At 36.8% G+C, this 26712-nt stretch overlaps 2 protein-coding genes across 12 annotated transcripts in view; one reads left to right on the top strand and one right to left on the bottom strand.

The window, feature by feature from the left end:
- Positions 1-26712, bottom strand: part of RALGPS2 (Ral GEF with PH domain and SH3 binding motif 2) — a 137751-nt gene that overhangs the window by 30984 nt on the left and 80055 nt on the right. For all 10 annotated transcript variants that reach the window (XM_042805170.1, XM_042805172.1, XM_042805193.1 and 7 more), the window contains 3 exons: positions 4344-4481; positions 3354-3444; positions 596-663 (listed from right to left, as the gene is read on the bottom strand). In XM_042805170.1, coding sequence (XP_042661104.1) covers positions 596-663; positions 3354-3444; positions 4344-4481 — 297 coding nt within the window. The remainder of the gene's footprint in view (positions 1-595; positions 664-3353; positions 3445-4343; positions 4482-26712) is intronic.
- On the top strand, positions 6904-26614 carry ANGPTL1 (angiopoietin like 1). 2 transcript variants are annotated; one of them, XM_009972370.3, is made up of 6 exons: positions 6904-6960; positions 7184-7379; positions 14011-14868; positions 19722-19915; positions 22278-22548; positions 23573-26614. In XM_009972370.3, exons 3-6 carry the CDS (start codon positions 14043-14045, stop codon positions 23758-23760), a joined length of 1479 nt encoding a protein of 492 aa, XP_009970672.1. In that variant the 5' UTR covers positions 6904-6960; positions 7184-7379; positions 14011-14042; the 3' UTR covers positions 23761-26614. The 2 variants fall into 2 exon arrangements, with proteins under 2 accessions (XP_009970672.1, XP_032851434.1); XM_032995543.2 differs by lacking the exons at positions 6904-6960; positions 7184-7379 and having other exon boundaries at positions 13981-14868.

The following is a 26712-nucleotide window of genomic DNA, read 5'->3' as shown; positions in this document are numbered from 1 at the left end:
GTTGCACAAAACTTGCTAAACTCAATTTGTAAGAGATAGGCTGTAATAAAACCCATTGATATACTTGTATTGATAATTAAAACCCCTGTACTTTAGATTTTTTTGTACAAGATTAAAAATAAACACACGTTTCAAATAGACCATCTAGTTACAAGCATTTTGCAAGTCCTAAAGGTTGCTGCGTTAGCTACGTGGGCATTAAACAGGTCCTAAGGATCCTACGCTTTGCAACTCCTGACTTCAACCACTTTTGGCTTTGAACAAAAATAATGTACGTTTTTGGAAGCATATTATACTATGAGAGATTTAGGTGAAGGCTCTTCTGTCTAGACACAACAAAGAATGAATATTTAATAGCTCTTCACCCCAAATGACACTAACAAGTAATTGCCACAATACACACAAGAACCTAAAAAACTAACTCAATTCCTTGACAGAATTTCTTTACAGATCACCTTTAGACTTTTCATTACAAATATACACTGTTTATACTTCACACTTCTGTATTAGCCTCAGGCAAATATTTTCCATGTTCGCAACTCAAAAATAATGCATTTGACAACCTCAAGTCTTCTCACATTTATTAAGCATTTACCTACTAAATCTTCTCTGGAAGCAGCAGAATGGGGGGTGCTGGTCCCTGGTTCTATCTTTAATGAAAGTCTGCATTAAAGAAGCATTAAAAATTATCAGGAAATAGAAGCATATAAAAGTAATTTTTTGAAAAAAAAATTTTAATTTACAACTGAAAACTGCCCGTTTCTAGAATTGCAAGAAAGACTATAGAGTTAATACAAACTGTGCATAGTTATCATTAGCACACACTATTTCCAAACATTTATTAATTTATTTATTGGGGTTAGAAAAGTCCCAACTACTGCAGCAGGTCCCAGGATTCAAAAAAAAGACACGCTAGGGCATTATATAGTAAATGAGTCTACTGCTTTCGTTCACAGAGCCCAGAACAGGTTTGTAATACCACGCTGAAGGAGGACGACACTCGACAGCAAACCCTTGGCTACAGCACAGCCCTGCAACCTCTGCAGCACCGGGGAGCGCGACGCAGCCGGCACAGCCAGCCACACGCAGCCAAAGAGCCACCAGCTGCCATCCTCATCCTCTGTGAGCAAAAGCTCAACGTGAGCTGTTAAGGAGGTGCAAGGAAGTCATGCTGGGGAAGGAGCAGGGGAAGAGGCCCTTGCTCTGGGTTGGCACCCTCCTCCAGGGAAAACAGAGCCACCCATAAACCAGGACCGACATGGCCCCGGGACTGCCAGTAGATGTATGAAACTTGATGACGATAACACTATAACATAAAAACTGGGACGAATAGTAAGTATACAACTTCTCCCCCTACCTTGGCTAAAATATTTATACCTATTACACTTCATATTTTAAATTTTTCTCTAAAGTGCACTAGTGTACTGGGCCAAGCCTTTTGTCTTGACTGGTCTAAAAGCCAAAATTCCTCTTTTGCATTTTGGAAAATACATTATCAACTTGACTGCACCCATAATTCAAGCTTTTTCTGTAACAGGCACTTTTTAATGCTATTTCCAACAGTACCACAAAGAGGACAGACTCCAGGAGCAGAGAACTCCAGGAAGATCAAGCCTATCTTGTCCACAAAATTTGCAGAAGCAGAATCTCTGAAATTTGCAGGGTTGGAAAAGCATCTACTTAATTTTGATGAGAAAAAGTTTGAAGTTTGACAGCTCCTCTCCCCGGACAGTTTAGCAATGATTCATTACAATTTTAAAATCTGATTTTTAAAAATAAAATAAAAACCTTGAGAAAGGAAAAACATGTATTCAAGTCACAGTGGTTGTTCTCTAACTTCAGCCTTTCTGCAGACACATTAGGGGACAAAAAGTATAATAGTCACAATAAGAAATAGTTTTTCAAAACACACTCCTCCTCCATAAAAAAAAAAAAAAAAAAAAATCAGTTTGGAGAAAAAACCCATAGGTGTAAAAGCACACTTTTTGAACAGCAGCCATGTTTCTGCATTACATGCAATTGACTCCATCCATTTCCCTGCTATCAAAACATGGGTCGTACAGGATGAAGAGACTGTAGGTCCTTCAGCAACAAAATTCTCACTAGTAGCAAGCCCTATGTAGTAAAGGCAGAGGAAGGTGGAAGGTGGAGTTTGTGAAAACAATATGCCACTAAGAAGCAGACACTGCAGCTAATAAATTTGGCTTTGTTTTTTTTTTTTTTTCCTTCAAATGTTTGACCACAGAGCTTTACCCTCAGTGATAAGTAAGCAATACTTTCAAAATCAGGCTATAGAACATTTCCACAAAAAGGTAAAGCTGGATGCTTGCAAACAAACATGCAGAGAACAAATTTACAAATCTCAGAAGGGAAGCCAAGTGTCTGAGCCCTCGTTAACTGTTCTTTGATATAAACTGAAGGGTCCCCATTTGCTTCCTTTTAGTAAATCCAAGGTAGGGCCATTAAATGGTACAGAGGATCTGTTCCTCCAGTGTACACACCCCTCCCACCCTTCGACTGTAGCTACACAAGCAAGCAATTCAACACAACTGAGGTGACAAACTTCCCGGGCGGGCAGGATGGGAATGGGTGGGGAACCTCAAGCAGATCAGCCAATGAACAAAAACTTTCTTCATAGGCAACAGACTTGCATGAGGTTTTTTCCCTATCCTCAAGGCTTGTTCCTGTCTCTTGCCAGAGACTTCCATCCCCCAGTTCTGCTGCATGCCAAATCAATTAATACAGTAATAATCTTTTAATTAAACAAGTATAAACCTCTCTTTCGGGTGGTGTGCTGGGAGGAATGGGTGGGGACACCAATGGACAATATCTTGCCCCTCAAAAAACAAGTGTTTCTGTTTCACACACATTGTATAACCTAATCAAATAGTAAAATATAAAATTCAAGTGTGACATATACGAAAGTGAAAGCCTTAAGTCCCCCTACGTAAGACCTTGGGACTGGGGACACAGATGACTTTGTTCTGATGAAAAATGACATAAGCTACCTCCAATCATGGGATCCATCTTACTGACTGAACGGTGTTACCTGTGAGCCAGAAGTACGGTCTTCATTAGCAAGCACTCAAGGAGGTCTGCAGATAAATCAACAGAGAAAATGGACCCGAGAGCTAGGGCCTGATGCTGTCAGGCACAGAAAAGGAAGGAGAGCGCCATCCAGCATGCTGAAAATTGTCTTGAGCACAGGATCCTGATGTAACCTCACTACCTGCAACTGGCGCATCCGAAATGCAAAATTCCCTGATACAAGTGCAACCTTAAAAGTGACAGGCTTTGTGTTAGAAAAGTTATTTTGTAATGAGTTACAGTCAGTTATAGCATTTCATACTTACTTGTAATTGTCATCTTCTACAAACTTTTGTAGTTCTTCTATGTACTGAACTGAGTTTAGATATTTTTGGACATGAGGCAACAGAGGAATATCTGGAGAACAGATGACATTCATTATCACTGTACAATTCATTGGCAAGGAAATTTATTTTCCAGCAGCTATTTAAACAGAATCAGATCTCTTGCTTTTTTTATGAGAGGTGAAGGTACAAACTACAGTCCCTATTGATGTTGAAATTTTTGTCCCTCAAAGCACTTCGCATGCACTGAGCTGACATTCCTTACTTCCATAAAGCCCCATATTCCCCTAGAGTTACTCCGCTTATCAGAGCCCACGTAAGGGAAAAGTGAGAGCACACTCCTGGTCAAACTGGAGGCCAGGAAGGCTTATCCAAGGTCTCCTTCACAGCCCACATTCTCATTATAGTGAGCTTTCAGTAAAGTCACAACCTTATGCTAATTCACAACCCATCATCACAAACACAGCCTTACGACTTTACTAGAAACAGATTGTGAGGGAGACCACCTTTGAAGAAAAAATACATTATCTGATCTATGAACAGAACTATAAACGTCCAAAAGACAAGTTGAATGTATTTTATTATCTCCAGTAAAAGTACTACTCCAAAAGCAATCCTACTATTTTCAGAATTCATAGTCATAAAATTATGAAACACAGGGATACAAGTTTATAACATACTAGTAAAACTACTGTTAACTACAAGGTTTTCCACATTTTTCATGAGAAAAAAACGTACTGCAAAAATGCGTGTGATGTAAGAAAAGGGCAATTTTATTCTGCCTCCTCACACTGACGTTCTGTCATAACCAACAACAGTGAATAAACTTAAAACTGTTGGGCTGAGAGGGTGAGGGGAAGCTTTAAAATGGCATTTGAATGGGCTGGGCCTCACGTTGCCTCACAGAAGACAAATATTAAAGCTTTTAAAAGTTGTTCTCTTTAATAGTGCAATATTTACACATTAACTTACCATATTCACATGACTGCTGTAAATCTGAGATAATTCGAAGAATATTGTTCATTAAATTTGTTCTTTGCTCGCTTTCCAGAATGCTCCCTGTTGATGGGTAGGCAGAGTCAATATACGTCAAGTCTGACAGATAAATACCTGAATGAGATTAGAATGAAAAGTTCCTTTATTTAGTGTCTCATATTTAGCAGAAAAAAAAAAAAAAAAAAATCACAAACAATACTTTGAAGAATATTTGCTTTTATTGACTAACATGCATGCAGGCTGATACTAGTATTGCTTCAGAACACTATTTTGGATTTGCATGAGAAATGATTTTCACAAGATCTCTGAGAGCCTTCAGACCTCAGAGCAAAACAGTAATAATGCTTGGACTTACAGTGAAGTACATTGCCGTGCCATCCTTGTCTGCGACTGAATTTGAACTCTTCCCTATGACTCAATCCTTAGTCAACAAGATCTCAGCTGTATTTGTAAGAGCTGAGGGTATGAGCACAGCTAGGTTTCTGTGTGCAAGCTGTCATTCTCTGTATGACAAATCACCGCGGGAGGCAGAGGATCCTTTCCTCCTGCATCACTCCAGGCGTATACTGCCTGACTTTGTCTTTAACGGTGTCATTGTTCCTAAATCTAAAAGCATTTACAAGGACATGCACAACTGCTCATGAACCTCATCTTCTGCCGTATCACCAATTAATTATTCCCTTGATAAATATGAAGCATACTAAACATACAATACGAAAATACGTGATCGAAGTTACTGATGATTTTAGGAAGTCTACTGCTTCATTCCTCCAATTCAGCAATTTAAAAAAATCAAAAAAGAAGGAAAAATCATATCATCTGTAACTCTTCAAGCTGAATAGAAACTCAAACAGCCTGGGAAAAACTAGGCAAAAAGTGCACTCAGACTGAAACGTGGTACGAAGCCTGCAGTTCATATTCGTCGCAACTCCAAAGATCCAACACCCTTACAAATAAGTTCCTTCAAGTCCTCTACCTGCCTTCTTCCTCACCACCACTGTAACCTTACTACCCTTTCAATCTCTTGTTCACATAGAGAGGAAAATCCTCCTCCTTACATACTAATGCTGTAGATAAACCACTTATTTTAATTCTAAATGCAACTCTATTTTTTGAGCTTCACCCAAAGACTAATCATTTTTGTCTTGACTAAATGAAACATATCCTGACCAATTCTGCTATTAAAAGAAATGGCTCTTCATTCCCTGCATCTTCCACAAGATACCCAAATAAAAAAATATACATACTTAAATAATACTATTTAAGAAACTTATTTCAGTAACATGGAATTTCTAAAATGATATTTTGCTTCACCTCTCAGCCTTGTATAACCAAAAATCATAACAAGAAGTTAGGCTTTACAGGTGGAAGACTATTAATACAACCTCACAAGAACAGCAGTTGTGTTTGTGTAGCACCTAACCAGTACAGTCCTCGAATATGAGTTGGGAAACTCTGGGCATCACTCCAAAATCAACACATACACACGTGTGTGTGCACACACACAGAAACAAATTAAAATACTTGTGGTTGAAAGGTGACATATAAAAAAGTGAATAAAAAGGTATTACACATGACCTGATATACTACTAAATTTCTCAATTTTCTATTCTGCTAGAATCAGTTTATTAAAAAATAGAAAGGATCATCAGAAACATCAAATAGTCACATTAATTTGCTATGCTATCTAGACTGCATAAGCTGCCCCTAACCTAACCTGTCCAAACAGGCCTTAAAAATCCGAAACCTGCTCAGTCTTCCACGGAAAGAAGTAAATCATGCTTTCTAATTCTAATTAAGGAAATCCACTATGGACAGGCACCTGCGATATTATGCAGGATTTTATAAACCTATTCTCTTATTCAACACATTTCTACAAAGTCTAAAACAATTTTGAAAGCATACTAGGCTAATTCTCTTTCAAACGTAATTGGCACATCCTTTGTGAAGAAACCAAAGAGATCAATGAAAGCAAAGTAAATGGACTGAAGTGCTGGCTGACAACCGACAGAACTAAAACCACTATTCTGCATTCCTCAGAGCATAATCTCTGTGGCTTTTGCTACTTTTAACACCAGTCAGATGTTATCAAATATTCTGATACCTACCCAAATCCATCACACACACAGTTTTAACATTTTCCACATGTGTCAGAGACTTCATGCATTTAACAACTGGAACTGTTTCTTATTAAGTGAACGTCAAGAATTGAATGCGACATTCTGTTGAACATTCTTCTAGACTATAAATGGTTCATTTTTCCTGTTGTATCCAGCCAGGCTGCCCCTTTTATTCCCAGCAACACAAATCGAGTTTTATCAGCCTGAAAGAATCTTTCTTCTAAATGAAGCCCGGTACTGTAATAACTTGAAAGGCATCTTTAGGCAGCGTAGTAAAAATGTTTGATTTGTAATTGCCTGCTGAACTCTTGCACAGTCTGTTGCCATATGGTACCCTCCCTTCTGCTGGCAAACAATCTTTCCTTGTTCCTAACTTCTCAGCCTCCCTACCCCCTCCTTTTCTGGAGGGTATGGATAGGAAATCCGAAGGAGGAGTTTCTTCTGCTCTCAGTGTGTTCGCGGTGACATCATAGGTGGGCTGAACGTCTTAAGTTGAGTGTGTGTGTGTGTGTGTGTGTGTGTGTTTAAAAAAAACTGTCCAAAAGTGATGTATATGGAATCTGGGTCAGCTGTAGCTGGTTAGTGCACTTCTGCATGTGAGAGTAAAACACTGCAGTTTCAAAAAACATTTCTTTCTCTCTTCTGGAGTAACACATACTGGAACATTACTTTTTGCCTTTTTTTTTTAATGATTAGTTAGCTTGGTTATCGTATGGAGAAACCCAATTCCTCAGTACAGCTTGGATCTAACAGAGAAAGACAAAAGCAGTTTTTAACTCCAACTGAAGATTAACAATACACAGCATTGGGTAATATAGGAAGAAAAAGCAACTTGGCCTCTGGATTTTCCGTCTACTACAGAAGCAAAACAGCTGGAAGATTTTTTTCCTTGGTAAGTTTTAAAGTTATTCTTACTTGTAAGTTTAATTTTGAGCTATTTGTGAATTCTACATACATCTCTCTCAACATACAATTGTGAAGAAACAAATCTCTCTCAGCCTGAGGAAGGTTTGACAAATAAAATATAAAACTCACTTTTGTGGCATTTGATAGACTTCGGCAACTTGGAAAGAATTAAAAAGGACTCTGCATAAGAGCAGAGACTAACTGATTCCAGTTGTAAGGATGAACAAGTTTCAGTTGTTTAGCTGTAAATCTTTTGTAGATTTTGTTATCTACAGTTACAGGAAAGTAGTACTACAAGATTCTTTGCTAGGCATGTAACTTGGGTATTGTGAACATATTAATGTGAAATTCTGATTCTACCAGAAAGCAAAAGCCAAAAATCCTATCGATTTCAGGGAAGCTGGATTTCACCCAACACCAGGGCACAGACCTAGCATTACTAGAACTAGAAAATGGATACCTCAGTAAAACCACTGTAAAAAGTTGTAAGTAAATCAGTGCACATCCATAAGCAGCAATCATTGTATATTGTTTCAACTAAATTTTTATTTATGGTACTTCTGAGCAGCAGAAGCAGTCTGAGTTGTACAACCAAGAAACCCAAGTCATACATCGATTCAGAATATAATCAAGTCTGTAGCACAAACAATTGTGCAGCTGAAAATCCGAAGACATTGCTGCAACAGGCACTAATCCCTTCCTTTAACAATTTGTGAAACGATGGGGAAGTTAATTGTACCTCACCTGAACAGCAAGTTGTTTCTAAATAAAGATTAACTTCATAAACATGAAATTCAACATACAAGGCAACACTATATTAAGTGGAAAATAGAAGGTTTTGTTACGGTTCTTCTTTGGGGGGAGGGAGGGGAAAAGGATGCAGTTGCAAGTCAACAATTAAAACAAGAAATCTTTTACAAACAGAAGACAAAAGTACAGATAAAAACCAAAAAGGAGTTGTTATTACATAATTTTCTAGTTTATGCCTTTCTTCATGCTAACTTGGAAATTAAAATGCAGTAAATAATACAGAACAATAGAAAAGAATTTAAGTTATGCATTTGTATTAACAAACTCTCAGAAATGTCTGACACATTAAGAGAGAACAAAGGGTGTGATGCTAAAAGAAGAGACAAAGTGTTACAGAAAGCAAACTTAATGAAGATTTAGTAGCTATGGGAGGGAAAAAAAAGTCTGAAGCAATCTTGACAAACAAGAAAGATGGATCCTTTCCAAGTTCTTGATCCCTTTTTCTTACTATCCTTTCGAGCTTCTTTACATATTAAAGAGAACAATCTAAACAACAACAAAAAACCCCATTTGAAGCCTACATTGTGTGCTTTGGACACCAGTCTCCATTCATTCACGATTAGCCAAGGTTTTGATTTACACTGCTTAGAACAATCCCTAAATCTTTCCCAAATGAAAACAGCTGAGTCAATAATTTTAAAGCAATAAACTGGCTATGTGCAAGGTTTTAACTCTCTCTCCCTTGCTGTCTTCCAACTTCAGAGTTCAAATTTTGAAATGCTTCTTTTAAAACAAATAACAGAATACTAACATTATGCTGTTGCCATAAGAATGAACTGAAGTATGACGGAAAAATATGCCATTTAAAGTTTTACAGGGATTTACTTCAAAGAATGGAAACTCTGAACCTTTACATTTCTGCCAGTAACTACATCGCTTTAGCAAGTCTTAATTATTGTTTTACTGCGCTTAGCTTGTTTTTCGTAACATGCCCTATTAGTCCGGTCCTTAAAATTTATACACCTATGAATGAAGCAAAATTTCCTATAGCAAACGTCACTAGATGCTTAATGTCTTCAGTCTCTGTTTTACAGAGAATTCTGAGGCCCCTAAATAACACACTTCCAAATGCAAAATGTACGACTCCGTTGTACCTGCCTGTTAAAATGGTACAAACACACACAATGGCTGCAAACAAACGTAAAGGAACCCTCACAAAAAAACTTCACCAAAAAGTCTGGAAATGTTATGATATTTTGCTGTGTTTTCAGATTATCTAGTATGACAAGATTTACAAGCCTCTTCTGCAGAGAATTTCTGAACATCTATCATTTTTGAGAGACACATTTTCAATGACTACTTCAAAAACCCCTGAAGATTTTTAGATTGCCTTTCCTAAAAGGAATCAGATCCCCGTTCATCTCAGAGAAGCAAAATTCTGTGACTCAATACATCATGTATCTGACTAACAAAAACCAAGAATGTATTATTCCTGGATCCCAGTCAATACAATCAAAAGCAATCCTATTATTTCAGCACAGGCAGAGTGTCTTGCTGGAAAAGCACTTGTTTATATAGGGGAAAGTATCTTACCGAAGTACACAGACATGTAAATAAAAAAAAAAAAGTGAACATTTCTTCTATTTTTCCCTATATCAGTATTACATCTAATGTTAAGGACCCAGTTTTACACTAAAAAAAAAAATCCACAAAAAATCTCCACTTTCTGTGTAGAGATAGGAAAACATAGATGGTTTTAATCGATTTTAGCTGTTCAGACAAAGCTTAACAGAAAATGAAGTACATGTAACATCAGTAACAGAGCTTCCAGATTAACTGGTACCACGTTCAGAGGCTTTTTATTCTCAGTATTAGCACTTACTTTCTCAAAAAAACCTGTCTGCTTCTTTTCCTGTTTTACATGTTTATAAATGGAAGTTTATGAGAGAGCATCATTGGTATGTATCACTTGACCATATTCTTTTAATAAATATACTGAATAAAGATATGAACTGATACTGCACTTTCCATACAAAGGGAATCCTATATTCACATTTACCTGCAACGCTTCCATTACATTCAGTCGCACCAAGCTACACTGCCCAGGGAGAAGCAGTCTTCGTCAGCTCTGAAAGAACAGTTTCTATTTTGTGTTGTGGGTCTCCAAATTGTACATCCTGCTACATGTGAGAGTCACAACAGTACAACAAAGAACAAATAGTTTGTTGTGTAGATGGTTAAAACATGCCAAATATATAGCAGCTTCCACACTTCCTCATCCCTGCAACTCTAATATTTGTAAGTGATACAAGATTTTTTGGGGTAACAAAGCCTATGTTATAGTTGTTTCTCAGTGATTGTTAAAAATAGTAGTTACTGATTTATTTTGCTCTTTTAACTAATTTTGGAAACAAGGTGCTTTTTTTTTTTTTTTTTTTGCACGGGGATCACTCTGGGAAAAGAAAGAAACCAGAAGAAAAGGAATGACATCAAATTTAAAATGATATTGAAGCCCTATCCACACCTCTGAGTATTTCTGACAAGATGATGATGAAGTTCCTGTTGCTATGAATAGTTGCACATTTTCTCGTGCAGAAGCAATAAAACATCAGCATGCCAGAACATACGTAATGCAACTTCCACAGCAATCTGAGACCCAAAACTGGGTGACACAGAAACACGACAGAAACAAGTGAAATGACAGTCTATTTCAATTTTAAAAACATGACAATTCATAAAGAGTTAAATAATGTATTTTAAAGCAATAGTATCTGTAATCACAACCTCTCTTGCTTATTTTCCAAAGTCTGCATTCAGGTATTTCAGCAGCCCCACTCACTACAAGCAACTCTAGACTTGCAGAAAGGGTTTGAGACTGTGGTTCTGTCTAAACTGATCCCTGAGCCTCAATCGTTTTATCTCATAGCAGTTATGATACTACCCAAACATTGAAACCTGGGAATCTGTGCCATAATGTGTCTGATTAAAAAACCCTAGAACTATTTCCCAACTCTAATATTTGTCAATTTTAGGTCTTTCATATTAGGCTATCATTCTGTGATATTTTGGATAAACAGTTTATATTTTTTTAAGCTGCTTGCCCAGAACATCAGGAAATTTCTGAAACAGTATTTTCATTTCCTTCTGAGCTGATTAAAACTTCAGGTAAATATCTTACTCACAACCTATTCTTGTGTAACAAGTTAGGCATTAAGCTGCTCAAACATGCCAAGTACCACCATAAAATTTCTCAGTTTTTCAACGTCAAAATTTCCAAGGAGGCATATGTTCCTGACCAGGTAGATTCTCAAAGGGAAGTCATCCCTGCTTATCCAAATGCCTCAGTTTAATACAAGACATGTGAATTATTTCAAAGTTGTAGGGTATAACCTTATGCAACTGTTGCATTAGGTTATACTGTATTACACCATTTAATTCATTTTATGGTCTGAGACAACTTAGTTTTAACACATAAGTGTAGACCTTCAAAACGAACACATATAATATTAAAAGAAATGTGGAAAGCAGACTGCAACAGAATACATGGTCAGAGAGTGGGCTGCATTGAAAAATGTTTGGTTTTGAAAGATTCATTTAAGTTTTAATGTATTTCAGGGGAAAAATGTGCTGCTGTGGGGAAAACCCCCAGCCATTCATTATTTAAGTAACTGTATAGGGTCTTTAAAAGCTACCAAGAACTAAAGTGTTATTCACCTTTTTGGATTATGAAGTAGCTATTATATAGTGTGAAAATAGTAAAATACTGGACTTGTACTATGGCTTCATCCTTAACCATATGCCATGAAGTCACTTTTCCTGCATGTGCAAACACTGAACATAAAAGTATTGAAAAATAATTTAGGAGACGTGAAGAGTTTTCAAAACTTCAGACAATTAGCTCAGCTCATCCTTGTCAAGTTAGAAACCACACACAGACCTGTTTTGCATGTTTTTACCATGATTCAAGTGAAAATTTAACCTAATGAGCTTCCAACTCATACAATATTAATCACTTGAACAGTGCTCAATGTCTGAAATTACCACAGGGAAATACACTGGAGAAAAGTGATAATTTTTTTTTTTTTTTTAACAGAATTTACACTGTCAGCAGAGAAATATCAACAAAACTTTTAGCTGGTTTTGAAACACTATTCACTGTAAACACCAAAACACTCATTACTACATACTAACAGTAAAGCATATAGAAATAAGTCTTAAAATACAAAGTTTCTCAAACTTTTATGTATTGCCTCCATTTATGTAGGGTAGGAAATTGTTTTCAGTATGTGTTAAAACCAAGTGTGTTCTTCCCCTCCCAGGAGCAGGGCTTGCAATACAACTGTCAGCCAAACAGTAAGTTGTATTTTAGGCAACAGTGGAACATTTGATCTAGATTCCTAGATATATTTCTTGACTGCATGTACAGCATGGTTTGAATTTTGTAACCACAGCACCTAGTGAAGCCAAAAAATAAAGACTTGATATGTTTACTCTGAGGTTGAGCAGACATCATTTGCAGCAGTAATATTAAAGCCAGTAGCAGAACTGGGAGCAGTGACCTGACACAGAAGTCACCTTATCATCTGTAAATGGGAGTATGAAGGAAGCAGCACAGGTCTGCTGTTCCTTCATGGTGATTGTTTCAGGATTGCCAAGTGCACTTGAACTTGGCAGGAACAGCATGAAAATCAACTTTCTCTGGTTTTACTTTATTCTCTTCGTAACTATACAAAGGCCACTGTACAAGGCCTTGTACAACCGCTAATAGTAGTGTGGAAAGGAAAGTCAGATCAACAGCTGAGATAAGAAAAGTGATCTGCTTGACAGAGCAAATAAAACATGAAAAATAAAGTCTTCTTCCTGACTTAAGTGCTACCTTTGTTTATAATCTCAAATATTTAAAAAATAAAGTTAAAACCCAGGTTTCTCTAAAGACATTATTGGATCTTTATCACTGCATTTTAATTATTTACACAAAGTTAAAAGAAACACATTATTTTCTTTAAAAGGTGAATGCTACACTGCAGTATGGTACTTGCAGTGATAACACACGATACTTCAGTGTTATTTGGATAAAAATGTTCTCAAAGATACAAAACTAGTGTGACAACAATTTTAAATGTTCATCTCAAAAGGCAACTAAGTAGGGACACACATGCAAACATCCTTACAGGCTTTCCTTAAAAATTTTAAGTTACTTGAATATGCGCTTTTCAATGTTTAAGACAACTATCTTACACTAATCTCCTGCCTAACACTAACATCCAAAAATAGTGATAGATGTGTGTGTTTTTCAAATCGACTGTATCTGTGTACATATAAATTTGAAAAATGTACGTATATATGAATAGGTATGTAGATAGTACTTACAAGTTATACATATATATACATATATAAAGCTAAAAGAAGACTAGAAAGGCTTATATCATCCAAATACCAAAATTTATATAAGTATTTTTTAAAATACTATCACTCTGTCTCCCTACTTCCCTACCACGAAGATATTCAATAACCACTCTATGTTCTATAACCTTGTGCATTTAGTTGCATTGAATACAGATCTAAGCAGTAAAATTTATAATGAAAGCCTAAATACATAATCGAAGCAGAACACGGTTTCTGAAAATTTACCCATTGCAACAACTTCTCTACTAAATCCATTATCTGAATTCTAGGGTCTGCTGCTCAAAATAGAAAGCTATTCTTTGCAGCTAATCTAATGGAGTCTAACTCCAAGTAACAGATTCCAAAGACTTCTCTACATACACATACGCAAGGGCAAACCCATCGGTTTAGGCAGTTTAAGCAATTCAGGAGCCTCAGTTATGGCTCTAATTTAATGACTTTATCTCTTATCTGTTCCATAGTCTCTTCTGACAGTCATCATACTTGCTTTAAAATGAAGATATTTAAATGGACTTTGGGTGTACTATTGTTCCTGCTGCTGTCTATCGGGCGCTGTACAGAACAATCGACGCCTAACAAAACATCCCAACGGAGGCACCCTCGTTCAGCAGACAGCGGAGAGGAAGGGAAGAAATGTGGTTACACGTTTTTGGTCCCAGAGCAAAAAATCACAGGGCCAATTTGTGTGAATACTAATGGACCAGGTACTGGTAACAGAAAAGATGAAGTCACGAGAATGGACATAGAGAACTTGAAGGATGTGCTGTCCAAGCAAAAGCGGGAGATTGACATTTTGCAACTGGTAGTGGATGTGGATGGAAACATTGTGAATGAAGTAAAATTACTGAGGAAAGAAAGTCGTAACATGAACTCTCGGGTCACCCAACTCTATATGCAACTCCTGCACGAGATAATTCGAAAGCGTGATAACTCACTTGAGCTTTCCCAACTGGAAAACAAAGTCCTTAACGTTACAACAGAAATGTTGAAGATGGCAACCAAATACAAGGAGCTTGAAGTAAAATATGCAGCACTAACTGATCTTGTGAATAATCAGTCTGTGACTATCTCGCTGCTGGAAGAGCAGTGCTTGAGGATCTTCTCGCGACAGGACACCCATGGGTCTCCACCTCTTGTTCAAGTCGTGCCACAGCACATTCCTAACAGCCAGCCATACACTCCCCTTCTTCTGGGAGGGAATGAGATACAGCGAGACCCGGGCTACCCTAGAGACAGAGATGTAAGGCCGCCACCTGATCCAGCTACTTCTCCTACAAAGAGTCCTTTCAGAGTACCTCCACTGGCTTTAATTAATGAGGGTGAGTTACTTATCACTGTTTATCTAACCTGAGATTTCTCTATTTCAGAGGGCAACTGTCCTGGCTATAGAAATGGAATGAAGAATTTAAGGCATCTAGTACAGCTAGCCCTTGCTCCTGATTCTGATTTTCTCCCCGCAACCCAAGGAAAGCTTTAGTTTGCCAAATAGTCTAATTCTTAAGCTACAGCTGTATAAGAGGAATTTGTTGAAACAGTTGATACTCAGAAATTCTATCTGAAGAATTTATGCTTTTGAGTCACAACGTATTAGGGTTTCTGTCTCCAGCTGGGTTTGAGTTATGGACACGAAAATTCAACATTAGCACACACTTTCTAGTATTTAGCCCTGTTTCTTTGAAGATGCCTACTAGCTACATGCTACAGTAACCGGCAATGGTGAATAAGAGAAGCTAATTAATCTTAAATAAATTGAGTAATTTTAAGTAATTGTCCTTTATGCTTACACATACACATTTGCCAGAAGTTAATCCTGCTAAAATAATTTTACTCCTTTTATTCTGAGCTGCTTTAAATTGAACATCTAAATCCACCAACACTGTTGTGCAATAAATCTCTAAGTGCTTGAAATCTTCAGCAAAGTAAGAGAAGTTGGAAAGGATAATTGCATCAAGGCTGGATCCAATTAGAGGCACTCATCTTTGAAAATTTAGAATGAGTAACTATATTCCCAGTAATTTGATGTCAGTAAGGGATGGCAAGTTAGACTAATATCATAAATATTATGAAAATATATTTGGGACACTGTATCACATCTTCATGTGTTACATTCTTCGGGTCATTAGATAAATTCATTTACCACTAGAAACAAAACTAGTGACAAGAAAATGAACTACCTCTAAGCTGCCCTGAACTCTATCACGATTCTCACTTTATTAAAATTTTGGCAGAACTGCGTTAAAAAAATGATTAAGGATTCAGAAAACCAGTTTTTTCACAGACATTCATTCAAGCACTTGCTATGGGCTTCTGTTAGTTTGCACAGCAAAAAGGTTTGGTTGTTTTTTTTTGTGTTTTTTTTTTTTTTTTTTTTCCCCTGTTTGTGTTGTTGGGTTTTTTCTGCTCTCAAATTGCCTTTAGTCGTAGTTGGAAGTTCAACTTGGTTCCTAAGATGAAGCCAAACATTTATTTGTGACTGTTCTACAGCATTACAAACAACTAGCTGCTGATGTCAAGAGCAACTATTTTTATTCAGGGTCTGCAGAAAATACAGGCACAAACCTAAGTAAAATGCCAGATGTCATGAGAATTTAAATCACGCACGTGACACAAAGGAAACAGCTAATATAAAAGCATTATATTAATGTCTGGTCAGACAGCAAAAGTATAATTCTAAAACACAATGACTTCCTGTTTCTCAGAAAACCTATGCTTCGAGGTTTTGCTTTAAATGCATCTTTTTCTCTCTCAGTGTATGTCTGCTATACATATAAAATGAAGCAGGAACACTAAATATTTTCCTCTAAATTATCTACCATGGTTTTCACTTGCCCCTTTACTCCTAAAAGTTCAGAGTTTGAATCCATTTCCGCAACAGAACACAAAAAATACTAGAAAATTTATCTTAACATTATTCAACTTCCTTTATTTAATACTACATTCTTCAGTTTGAAGTTTAAGTGTTTCTTGCAGTGCCTTGGGAAAATGAGGGTTGAGAACTGCTACAGCTCATAGAGCATCAATCATCAAAACCAAAACTTCTAAATTGCAACACAATGCCCAGTTATTATCTCTGATCCTTTAAAATTAAGGTAAGCATATTTAATGGTGCCCAGAACCAAAATTGTCTGTCATAGAAAAACAAACTTCCTAGTTAAAAGATTATGATTATAATGTATAAAGATGTCTAAAAAAGACCAAATGAAATCCAAACAGTCCCATTTAGAAACAGGTCTGTCAAAAACTTGGTTATGACAGAATAAACAACCAGACAAGTAGGAGCTTTCTCCTACTGTATCTGATGAAGTTGTACCTAACAAATATTTGCATCCAAAAGAATTTTAGAGAAGAATCACTGTGCATCTTAATACAGTGGGTGGAGAGTGTAATTCAAAATACATGAGAAACAAAGATGAGATTGTATTTCTGAAGAGGATTTCGCTTAATTTGCATTAAAATTTCTCTAAAAATTGAGGAAAAACAATGTTCCTGTGATTTACAGTTTTCACAGTTACCTTAACCCTTGGAATAATAACCAGTGTCCCCAAATTTTACCACCACTACACTGCAAAAAGTAGCTTCAAGTAAACAGACACACACACCCCCAATACCTCTCTGTTAACAACATAACTTTTTTTTTTTTTTCTAATATATGTCTGATTTCATTTTGGAGTTCTCTACTATTACCCAAAAAATCCTCTATATCAAGCTTACACAAGCACAGCTTCTACATCATCTGCTCAAGATAACATTTGGTATCTTAAAATAGGATTCAGCCATCATTTTATTAAGCTTCCAACTTATAACATATCATTACTTTCCTTCTCTACTACATCTAATTTGAAATAGAATATGATCTGTACTAAATCATACATCTAAACCACAATTTTAGATGTGAAATATTTAACAGATCATCGTCTCAAATTATTTCTTAACTTATAACTGTCTCAACAACTTAGTGCAAACAGACAACATATGCACAAGATACTTATTCCTTACATAGATAACATTTTTAACAGAGTAATTATGCTTTTTTCATTATTCAGAGCCTCGTCTCACACCAGCACTGTGGAGAATCTTACGTTTCACAAATCTCAGCATTTCCACTGAACGTGAAATGGATCAGTTCTTATACCGTGAACTTAAAATAATTACATATAACAAAGAATTTACTTTCAAAAAAGATTCAAGGCTATACACCAGAAGTTACAGGATTCGTTGGATTTCCTTACACTAAGAGCAGAAATCTGTTATCTCTACTACAACATTAGCACATGACAAATCTGAGCATCAAAAAGCAGGGAAGTTGCACTCTGTGACCTTAATGCCAGCTGAATTTCAGAAGTGACCAAGGTGTATTATATAAACAGACTAGTAAAATTCTGTCTGTCTTAAAAGCTACTTAAAAGCACACCAAACATCCGCTTGGGTCTCTCATGGAAAAATGAGTCCTCAATTCCTCCTTCAGTAGAAATCACATGAAATAATACACAGCAGATTAATGTGGAGCTATTCTAAATATTCAATTAATGTTAAAAAAACTACTACTTGTCTGTTTACACTTTTTCTAATGCAATAATTGCTTTACTACAATACTTCTAGAACAACCTCTGTGTTCAGTTACACAGCACCCAAATTTACTTTAGACAGTTCAAGAAAAGGGAATGAGACCCAACTTAGCCCAGGAAATCATCTATCCGCTGGCCAAACTTTGCAACGTGCATAATCTACATGGAAATTTAAATTGTGAACAAAAAAAAAAAAAAACCACTCATATACCAAAGCCACAGTATTTCTTTCCTAAGCTACTACTGCATACATTGCAAGAATGACAAAACCATCATCAAATACTGCCAGTACAGTATGCAGCAGTACTTACGATGATGGCTCACTGCAGCCTTCTGGTAGTACTGTCACAGCCAGAAGCTCCAAGTAGTCACGTTCATCAGATACACAAACTTTTTGCACTCTAATTAATTTTAAATGCTGTATGGATTTCTTGTTAATTATACACTTATCCAACTGGCAACTACTAATTTAAAATCTAAAAAAAAGCAAAACTTCCAGTTTGCTTTTGTCATGCAACCTTAATCTGCAATGAAGGTCACTTTCACTCAGCCTCTACTTTTGGTAGTATTTGAGTTTTCAAATACATTTAGGGCATCCACCACTAACTAGCCACCAGAACGTATCGTGCTTTTCAGTAGTAAATCACCAGTCTCTCTAAATCAACTGAAGTAATGATACATGAACGTTAATATTTTTGAAGTAGAAAATAAAAATATTACCAAAAAATCGAATGGCAAAACTAAGCACAGTTTCCAGAGATATGTAAGCTGCATGTTTCTTACAGAACAACCAAATGCTCTTCTGTAAGTAGCAAGACCACTCTTCACATGGTCTGCAATAGAGCTTTCAAGCAGCACTGTCAACAGCAAAACATTTTTGTAGAATCATAGCCCTGAAAAGAATTGTGAGCCATTTTAACTGCTCAAAAGTCCTTCTCCATTGCTTGCGCTACTTTCTTCATCAGTATCCATCGACATGTATCACACCAGGATGACACAAGAAACTTAGAGATTCCTACTCACAGTTAACAGGCTGATCCCAGAAGTGGGTAAGTACATAAAGGCAAAAATGCTCTGCAGCATCAGAATCTTCTTTCAACAAATTCCACTAAATATTTCTTACAGCAGCTCTCAAACTATTTATGTATTCAGGTGTGTGGGTGCATTGGGTTGGTTTTGTTCTAAACTTCCACCAGTTTCAAATGGGTGCACTAGGACAATGAAGTACATTGCTATCTACCTTGTGTAAAAGTGGTACAGGAGAAAATGGTTAATGAAAACTATAATGCACTTCTTGAATATCAAGGGTCAAAGTATAAGTCTTTGACACAGTAGACAAAGTTAAAAACTGGGTGTCGGTGACCAAGGTCTATTATCTGTTTAGCAAAATGAAGTCTTTGTTTTTTAAAAAATAATATATAAATAGGATATTGACATGGTTATTTATATATACACGATTAATCCAAGACCGTAACTTTTAACACAATTTTCCACAGCAGTTTTAGCTCAATTGAATTACTGACTTTCCCTTACCATTACAAAATATTCTTGAACAATGTGCACTGCATAGCCAAGCCCGAATGCTTACAGTATTTCTTTTCCAAAAGGTCCATTCAAAGACTGCCAACAAGCCAAGGAAGCTGGTCACTCCAACAGCGGGATTTATATGATCAAACCTGAAAACAGTAATGAGCCAATGCAACTATGGTGTGAAAACAGCCTGGACCCAGGAGGATGGGCAGTTATTCAGAAGAGGACAGATGGATCTGTCAACTTTTTCAGGAACTGGGACAGTTACAAGGTAAATATTGGAATGATGAAAATCAGCTGCTTCATTTCAGTGTGGCAGTGACATTGTCTACCACAGTCAAGATGATGTGAACATCCCCAATGCAATTCTTCATTGCTAACAGTTGTACTGAATGATAAACGCTGACAAGCTGGAAATAGATAGCTGCTTAAGTTAGTGAAATTAATTTTACAAACACAGATAATTGAAAAGAGCCGTCATCTCTCCGAGGCAAACATATTTCAGTGGGAATGTCCTATTTCACTCAATGCATTACTTAACTTTGTATGAACTTATTGTCTGAAATAGTCTGCATTTGTAATGCACAACACAACAACTGGGGAGACACATGTTATTCTAGACAGTGACTGGGAAGTAATTTATTACAAAGACCTAACTAAACACATGATTTTTATTAACGCACTGAGAACTACAGTAAGTACTTGAAAAGCTTGTCTGCCTTATGAATAAGCAATCTCAGCCAGTGAAATTATTCATTTAAGCATATTAATAGATTTACAGGATCAGGGCCTCAACTTTAATTCATTATCAGGAATGTTTTTAAGAAAATAATTTCTACCTTTAAAATCAGGTTAGAAATCTGAAGATGTAGAGTTGGCAAAGGGAATCCCATTCATGTGTGTTATTGTGATATGCGCTAGCAGGCATAACGCCTAGGGTGACAAATGCATGCTGCTTTGAAATAATTACATGCTAGACAGGAAATGTGAAAATCTGTTTGGTTGGGTTTTTTAAATAATAATAATATGCTGACTTCATACATACAGGGCACAGCTCTACCCTACGATGCTGTGCTCATTTGAAATAGGTCTGTAACTGCCACGTGCATTGTATCTGAAGAGATAACAGAGTGACACAACTCAATTAGTAATCTAAAAATAGTATCATATATGCAAAGGCAACGACAAAAAATTATTATGAGGATTTTCACTTTTTGCTTTTGTGGCATTTAATGATTCAAATATTAATCATTCCTTAGTTGCAGTCATTCAAAGTCTTTACCTCTCAGAAAAGTAGGTGGCTAGTTTTTGGTTGGTTGGTTGTTTTTTGGGGTTTTTTTTGTTTGTTTTGGTTTGTTGGGGTTTTTTGTTGTTGTTGTGGTTCGGGGTTTATTTTTTTTTTTTTTAGTGTTATAAGGCAGTTATGGAGTGCCTTATAAAGTAACCATAAACATTTTGAACATAATGGCAAGAAAATGTAGAAGAGTAACTGGTGTCTAATAATAGCTCAAAGCTCGGGCAAATTTGCCCCCAGGTTTCCCATTAAATTGCAGTGGCTGAAGATGGTATTTCTATTATTACCTAACTTCAGGTACTTGAGAGTGCACCTCTGAGACTGGCTTTAAACTGAAGCCTGCACCACTGACAGCGGAGATGTCTCCCATGCCCACATTCCTACTTCTTTCCCCAGCCCCTGTGTGGCTGCACAGCTACAATGTTGACTCAAGTGAAGTATTCCAAATGTGGCCCTGAGCCAGGCGAAAAGCACCGCTACCATTTCTGGCCGCAGCACGATGCTAGATCAGCTTAAGCCGCTTGTGAAACTGCAGCTTGAGTTAGGAGCCTTGAGTGTTTATCTGCTGGAGAGAGGCTTCCCCAGAAATAGATTTGAAGCAGGAAATCAACTGTAGGTCCTTTAGAATCAATGGCCTGAGGAAGGTGGGAAGACCCCAGAAACTAGGAAACGCAACAGATAGCTAGAGGGTGACGTACCCACCCTCAGCTGCAACATCAAACGTTAACAGTACAGGTTTACTCAGGGACAGGACCCAGCAGATATGAAATATCACTTCATAGCTACTGTAGTTGTAGTCTATGATTTGGAAGGAAAGATGTCTTTATATCTCACCTCCAATAAATCTAGTAAAGAGTACAGATGAATTTTGTGATTAACTTTACAACAACACTAGTTGCGTTAAAAAAAGCTACAAAGTTATTTACATTGAACACTGAGACTGTTGATCCATAAATACCTTTCCCAACCTGGAAATACAGCCCCTTAAATTTCATTATTGATACATCGTTACAGATCCCTTTAGTTTTGTCAAGAAATACACTGTTTCAGTTTCACAATTCTCTCCCTTTCTCTTAAAAAGAAGACAACACTGCAGAAAACAGATAGCTTTGCCACCTTGACTGATTCTGGTGGTACCTCATGTGGCTAGCAATCTAACTCAGTAAATGGCCAAATGCAGCAAAATCAAGCATTTAAATGCATGGGTTGAGCAGTCATTCAGAAGCTTAAAGGCTTTCAGTACCCAAGCTCCACCAGTTTGTAACACTCGGGCTGATGAACGTTTTTATAAACAAGAAAAACTAAGCTAACAATCGTCTTCTGATCTTTTTTTGTACAGAAAGGATTTGGAAACATTGATGGAGAGTACTGGCTGGGACTAGAAAATATTTACATGCTTACCAATCAGGATAATTACAGACTGTTGATTGAGTTAGAAGACTGGAGCAATAAGAAAGTCTATGCAGAATATAGCAGTTTTCGCCTGGAGCCCGAAAGCGAATTCTACAGGCTACGCTTAGGAACATACCAAGGAAACGCAGGCGATTCCATGATATGGCATAACGGAAAGCAATTCACAACACTGGACAGAGACAGGGACATGTATTCAGGTAAGGAAACTGATACGGAGGCGAAAAGTGAATACAGTAGATTTCTTCAGTGATAGCATCTTTAAAAAAAAAAGAGTATAGTACAAATAAAGTATGTAAATTTTGATTAAAAAAAAAAAATCTATTGAAAGATGCTTCAAATCGATACTGATAAAAATCACACTGACAGGCTCCCCCCTTCAAGCCCTTGCACCATTCAGAAATTCAAATTCTATTACCCTCATTGCAGGCACACTTGAACAAGCTTTATATTTAGCTCAGTGACTTGCATGTGACACTCCGCAGTCAGAATACCCGTCCAGGCGATCTCTCAGAGTAGTGCTGTGGCCACATAATAATCACCAGGAACTAAAGCCTCCGAACAGCATGAAAGGTACTGCAGTTGTGCACAGGCTTAGTTATGTACCAACACTTGAGAAATGGGCACGTGACTTGTTTCATTCTCCTTTAAGGACACTTTTTCCTTCATTTCCACATTATTCCTCCAGCTTTTCCCTTAAAGTCCTAGCAGTAACAGAAAGGTTGGGAAGTTACACTTCAACTGCTTTTTCTCAGCTGTCAATAACCATAAAGCTGGACAAATCTTGCAAACTCTTAAACAAGCCTGTAACAGTAAATACACAAGTTACAAGCAACTCTTTGTGGAACTGTGGCTCCGCGTGCTGCTTGGGGCTGTATCAACTCACATTGCTTCCACTGAAGTATTTCTAAACAGTACATAATCCGAGTTCCTTGAATGTTAGCTCACGGACAAGCACTGCTGGCAGTCTGAGCAGAGTCCTATCTCCTTAGTTTTCAGCTGCCACATTAAACACCACGCCAATGAGCCCCCCCCCTCTCCAGGCAGTGGTTGCTCTTACAACAGAATTGATAATTTAGTTAGAAGCAACAATTGGTATGATCACAACAGGCTGCGAAGTACTTCAAAGTTCCCTCTACGAATAAGTCAGAATACGAAAGTGTTTGCTAATCTCCATTTCTCCTCTTTAATGTTGACTCTCACCCATTTCGTTCTGTTCCACAGGAAACTGTGCTCATTTTCACAAAGGCGGCTGGTGGTACAACGCGTGTGCCCACTCCAACCTTAACGGGGTGTGGTACAGAGGAGGCCACTACAGGAGCAAGTATCAGGATGGAATATTTTGGGCTGAGTACCGGGGAGGTTCCTACTCCTTGAAAGCAGTTCAAATGATGATCAGACCTATAGACTGAGGAGGAAAATCTCACAGAGCTCAAGTGATCACGTATAAACTTCTCAGTGCTTGAGTTCCAGAAAAATAAAATACTCCCTTTTTAATCAATATTTTGCACAATCTGCCCCTGCAAAAAGCAGGCCTACAGTTTTCCTGTCTTTTTTTTCCCCCTGTTGTGTTCCCTTCTCCTTTTTTTAGAAACCTTTTCTACTGTGACAGACAGTGTTTTTTTAAACACGCATTCACAAAAGCAGATGTTTGTGCTTGCAAAGCATATTTATCTTTGTTCAAGTCTAACATACTTTATGTAAACAGTCATTAAAGCTGGTAAAAAATTCCAGATATATGACAAGATATAAGCTTTTTTCACTTAAAAAGCTTATGCTTTTTCAGGTTAAGCTCAACCCTTAAATGTAAATATGTGAAATGACATTGTCTTGCTTTAATGTGAAAATTGATTAGTTATTTAACAATTTATTTAAAAATGTTCTTATTACTTTCAGTGAAAATCTGACTTCACATTACTGTTTAAGATTTACTCCAAGAAGCTATACAAAAACTTTAAGACATTCTAGCTTTGGCAGCAGAGAGATTTTTGCAACAAACAATTATTTCAAAATGAAGTGGTAAATTAAAAATAAAATGTAAAATTTCTTAGTGGTGTAGAGAATTCCTGAAGATCTGCATATCCTACCTTTTGTAAAACACTTAGGCAAAATGTTCCTAACCTAAGCAAAAATAATTGTACAAAATTACTGATAAACTTAAGACAACCAAATTGCTTGGTACTTTTTCTACTTTCAACCTCCATATTCAAACATCCTAATTAAACAAAACTATCGCTTGATACTTTAAACTTAAATGGCAAAATTAAAAGTCCTGGTATTAAAATAATGACTTGACACTTGGAGACCCTTCCCCTGCTCCAATTAGGAGCGATGAGGTCTGAACAAGTGTTCACACATACTAATTTAGAGAAGGACAGAGTCTCTAAATAGTAGAAGTTTTCCTCCAACCCAGCTTTCTGCTGACATAGTAAACCAAAGATTAGTCATCAGCACAGTGTATTCTCCCTTCTACCCCAAACTTGGACTGCTCGTATGACATACACATTTCCCTTCCCCTAGACATATAAAACTTTTCAAACTGTCTATATTACATTTTTCTACCTTCTAGATATCAAATTTCCACTAGAATTAATATGTAATTGAAGAAATTAATTAGAAAATACTTTTCCGATCTTTAGCAAAAACCATACAACATACTGCATCAAACCAAGATACTTCCAAACCTGGAAACAACAAAATGTTCGCTTTAGGTACCAGAGTCTCTGACACTAAAGCTTTCTTCCTAGGATATAAAATTATTTAATAATTGTACTTAGCCACACAGCTTAACTAATTTCATTTGATATTACACAAAAATCAAAATATGTTGTTCTGAACTGTAACCAATGTATTTGTTTGGCACTTCATATGTGCCTTCAAGATTTTAAGGAACTTTGACCCTATTTAACATAAGAAACCTTAATAGCTAAAAAAAAAAAAAAATCTAATATTATTGTTATGTTAAATTAGTCTGTATCAATAGCTATGCAAAATCTCTTTTGTAATTCAGGAGAGAGAAAACAGCATTCTGCTTTCAAAACACATTCTCTGAAGTAGATAAAGCTTCATTGATAACATATGGCTGCAAGGGTTTAGTTAAATCTTTGGTAACAGATCAAGGCCAACAAGTTTCAACAATACTTAATAGGGGCTGGCAGGAGTGGGTGGGTAGGTGGGGAATCAGTCCCAACATATTCCATTCCCAAATTCTGAGAATTTTACCTGACACAAATGTTTAAGATTACAATTCTGAAATTGTTCTTCATATAAGAAATGTTTCTTACAAGTACTGTACAGATCTCATTGACTGAGTGGTCTATAAAATGCTTTTTAATTGCAAATGCTTAAAATTCAGACTACCTACAGTCTATTCTTTTTTTCTATGGTAGCTGGATGGAAGAGCAGTTCAGGTAAATTTAAAAGCTGAAAAATGCCCTCCAAAAACGTTCCTTTAATGAACCCTTCTGACAGCATTAGTTCATTCAACCGACAGATTTCCTCTCCTTGGAAGAGATCTTATTTTGCCACAAGAATCTCTTGCCTGCTACAAAAACTGTTTATTTATGCAGTGAAGCCAGTGAAAGGTATACTTTGCAGAAATGTGTAAGTAAAAGTAGCTTGCACTCGGGACTTGAAATTAAATCTTACATATGAGACATCTAAAAAGTATGTCTTCCCCCGTTTAAAGCTTCAGGATGACATGAACTAAACATTACTACAAATTATACCCAGAAAGCTCTGACTGTAGAAACGCTGTGCTCTGAAAGGAAAGACTTAAAATTAAGTTGCCAATTTAAGATTATGAGGAGGGAATGCACAGTGTCTCTTTTTCAGGTTGGTTCATACTCTCTACAATAATTTACTACCTTCAGATGCTTGTAACTCTATCAGTTCTTAGCTTTTGGGTTGACAGGTTCAATGTTTTCTCTCACACCTTTTTTAGAAAAGCTTTTCAAAAGAGGCTGTAGCATCCCTCAAGCTCAATGCACTGGACATTCAGAAGTGGTCTGTCTGTGAAGGATACAGCCTTTGCTCTTCCTGTACTGTTAGTCCAAACTGCAAGGTCCAAGCAGACCTTGAAGAAATTGAACCCACACTAAACCTGAAACACGGTTTTCACTTATATTTCCAAAGTCTATTGCAGGCATTATCACTCAAATAGCTGAATAACCATCAGATGAATACTTCAATAACCTGTTTTCAGCTTCTCTGTTTCTGGATATAATTCCCAAAAGACAGCTATAAGAAAATATTTCACAAGGTAGTACCTCCTTAGTTAAATAAAAATCTTACTTCTCAAGATATGGCTCAATTGTTTCATTGTGCAATCTCAAATTAATGAGAACTTCAGGACAAGAGTCCCT

The sequence above is a fragment of the Tyto alba genome, unplaced genomic scaffold (assembly GCF_018691265.1).
Source record: "Tyto alba isolate M040663 unplaced genomic scaffold, T.alba_DEE_v4.0 Super-Scaffold_1000006, whole genome shotgun sequence".
NCBI lineage: Eukaryota > Metazoa > Chordata > Aves > Strigiformes > Tytonidae > Tyto > Tyto alba.
This window is presented reverse-complemented; position numbering and strand designations above follow the sequence as displayed.

Coding starts and splice junctions, on each gene's coding strand:
- ANGPTL1 (XM_032995543.2), top strand. CDS start 13,983: ATGACTTTATCTCTTATCTGTTCCATAGTCTCTTCTGACAGTCATCAT. Junction 19,916..22,277: donor GGAACTGGGACAGTTACAAG/GTAAATATTGGA, acceptor TTTTTTGTACAG/AAAGGATTTGGAAACATTGA. Junction 22,549..23,572: donor AGACAGGGACATGTATTCAG/GTAAGGAAACTG, acceptor TCTGTTCCACAG/GAAACTGTGCTCATTTTCAC.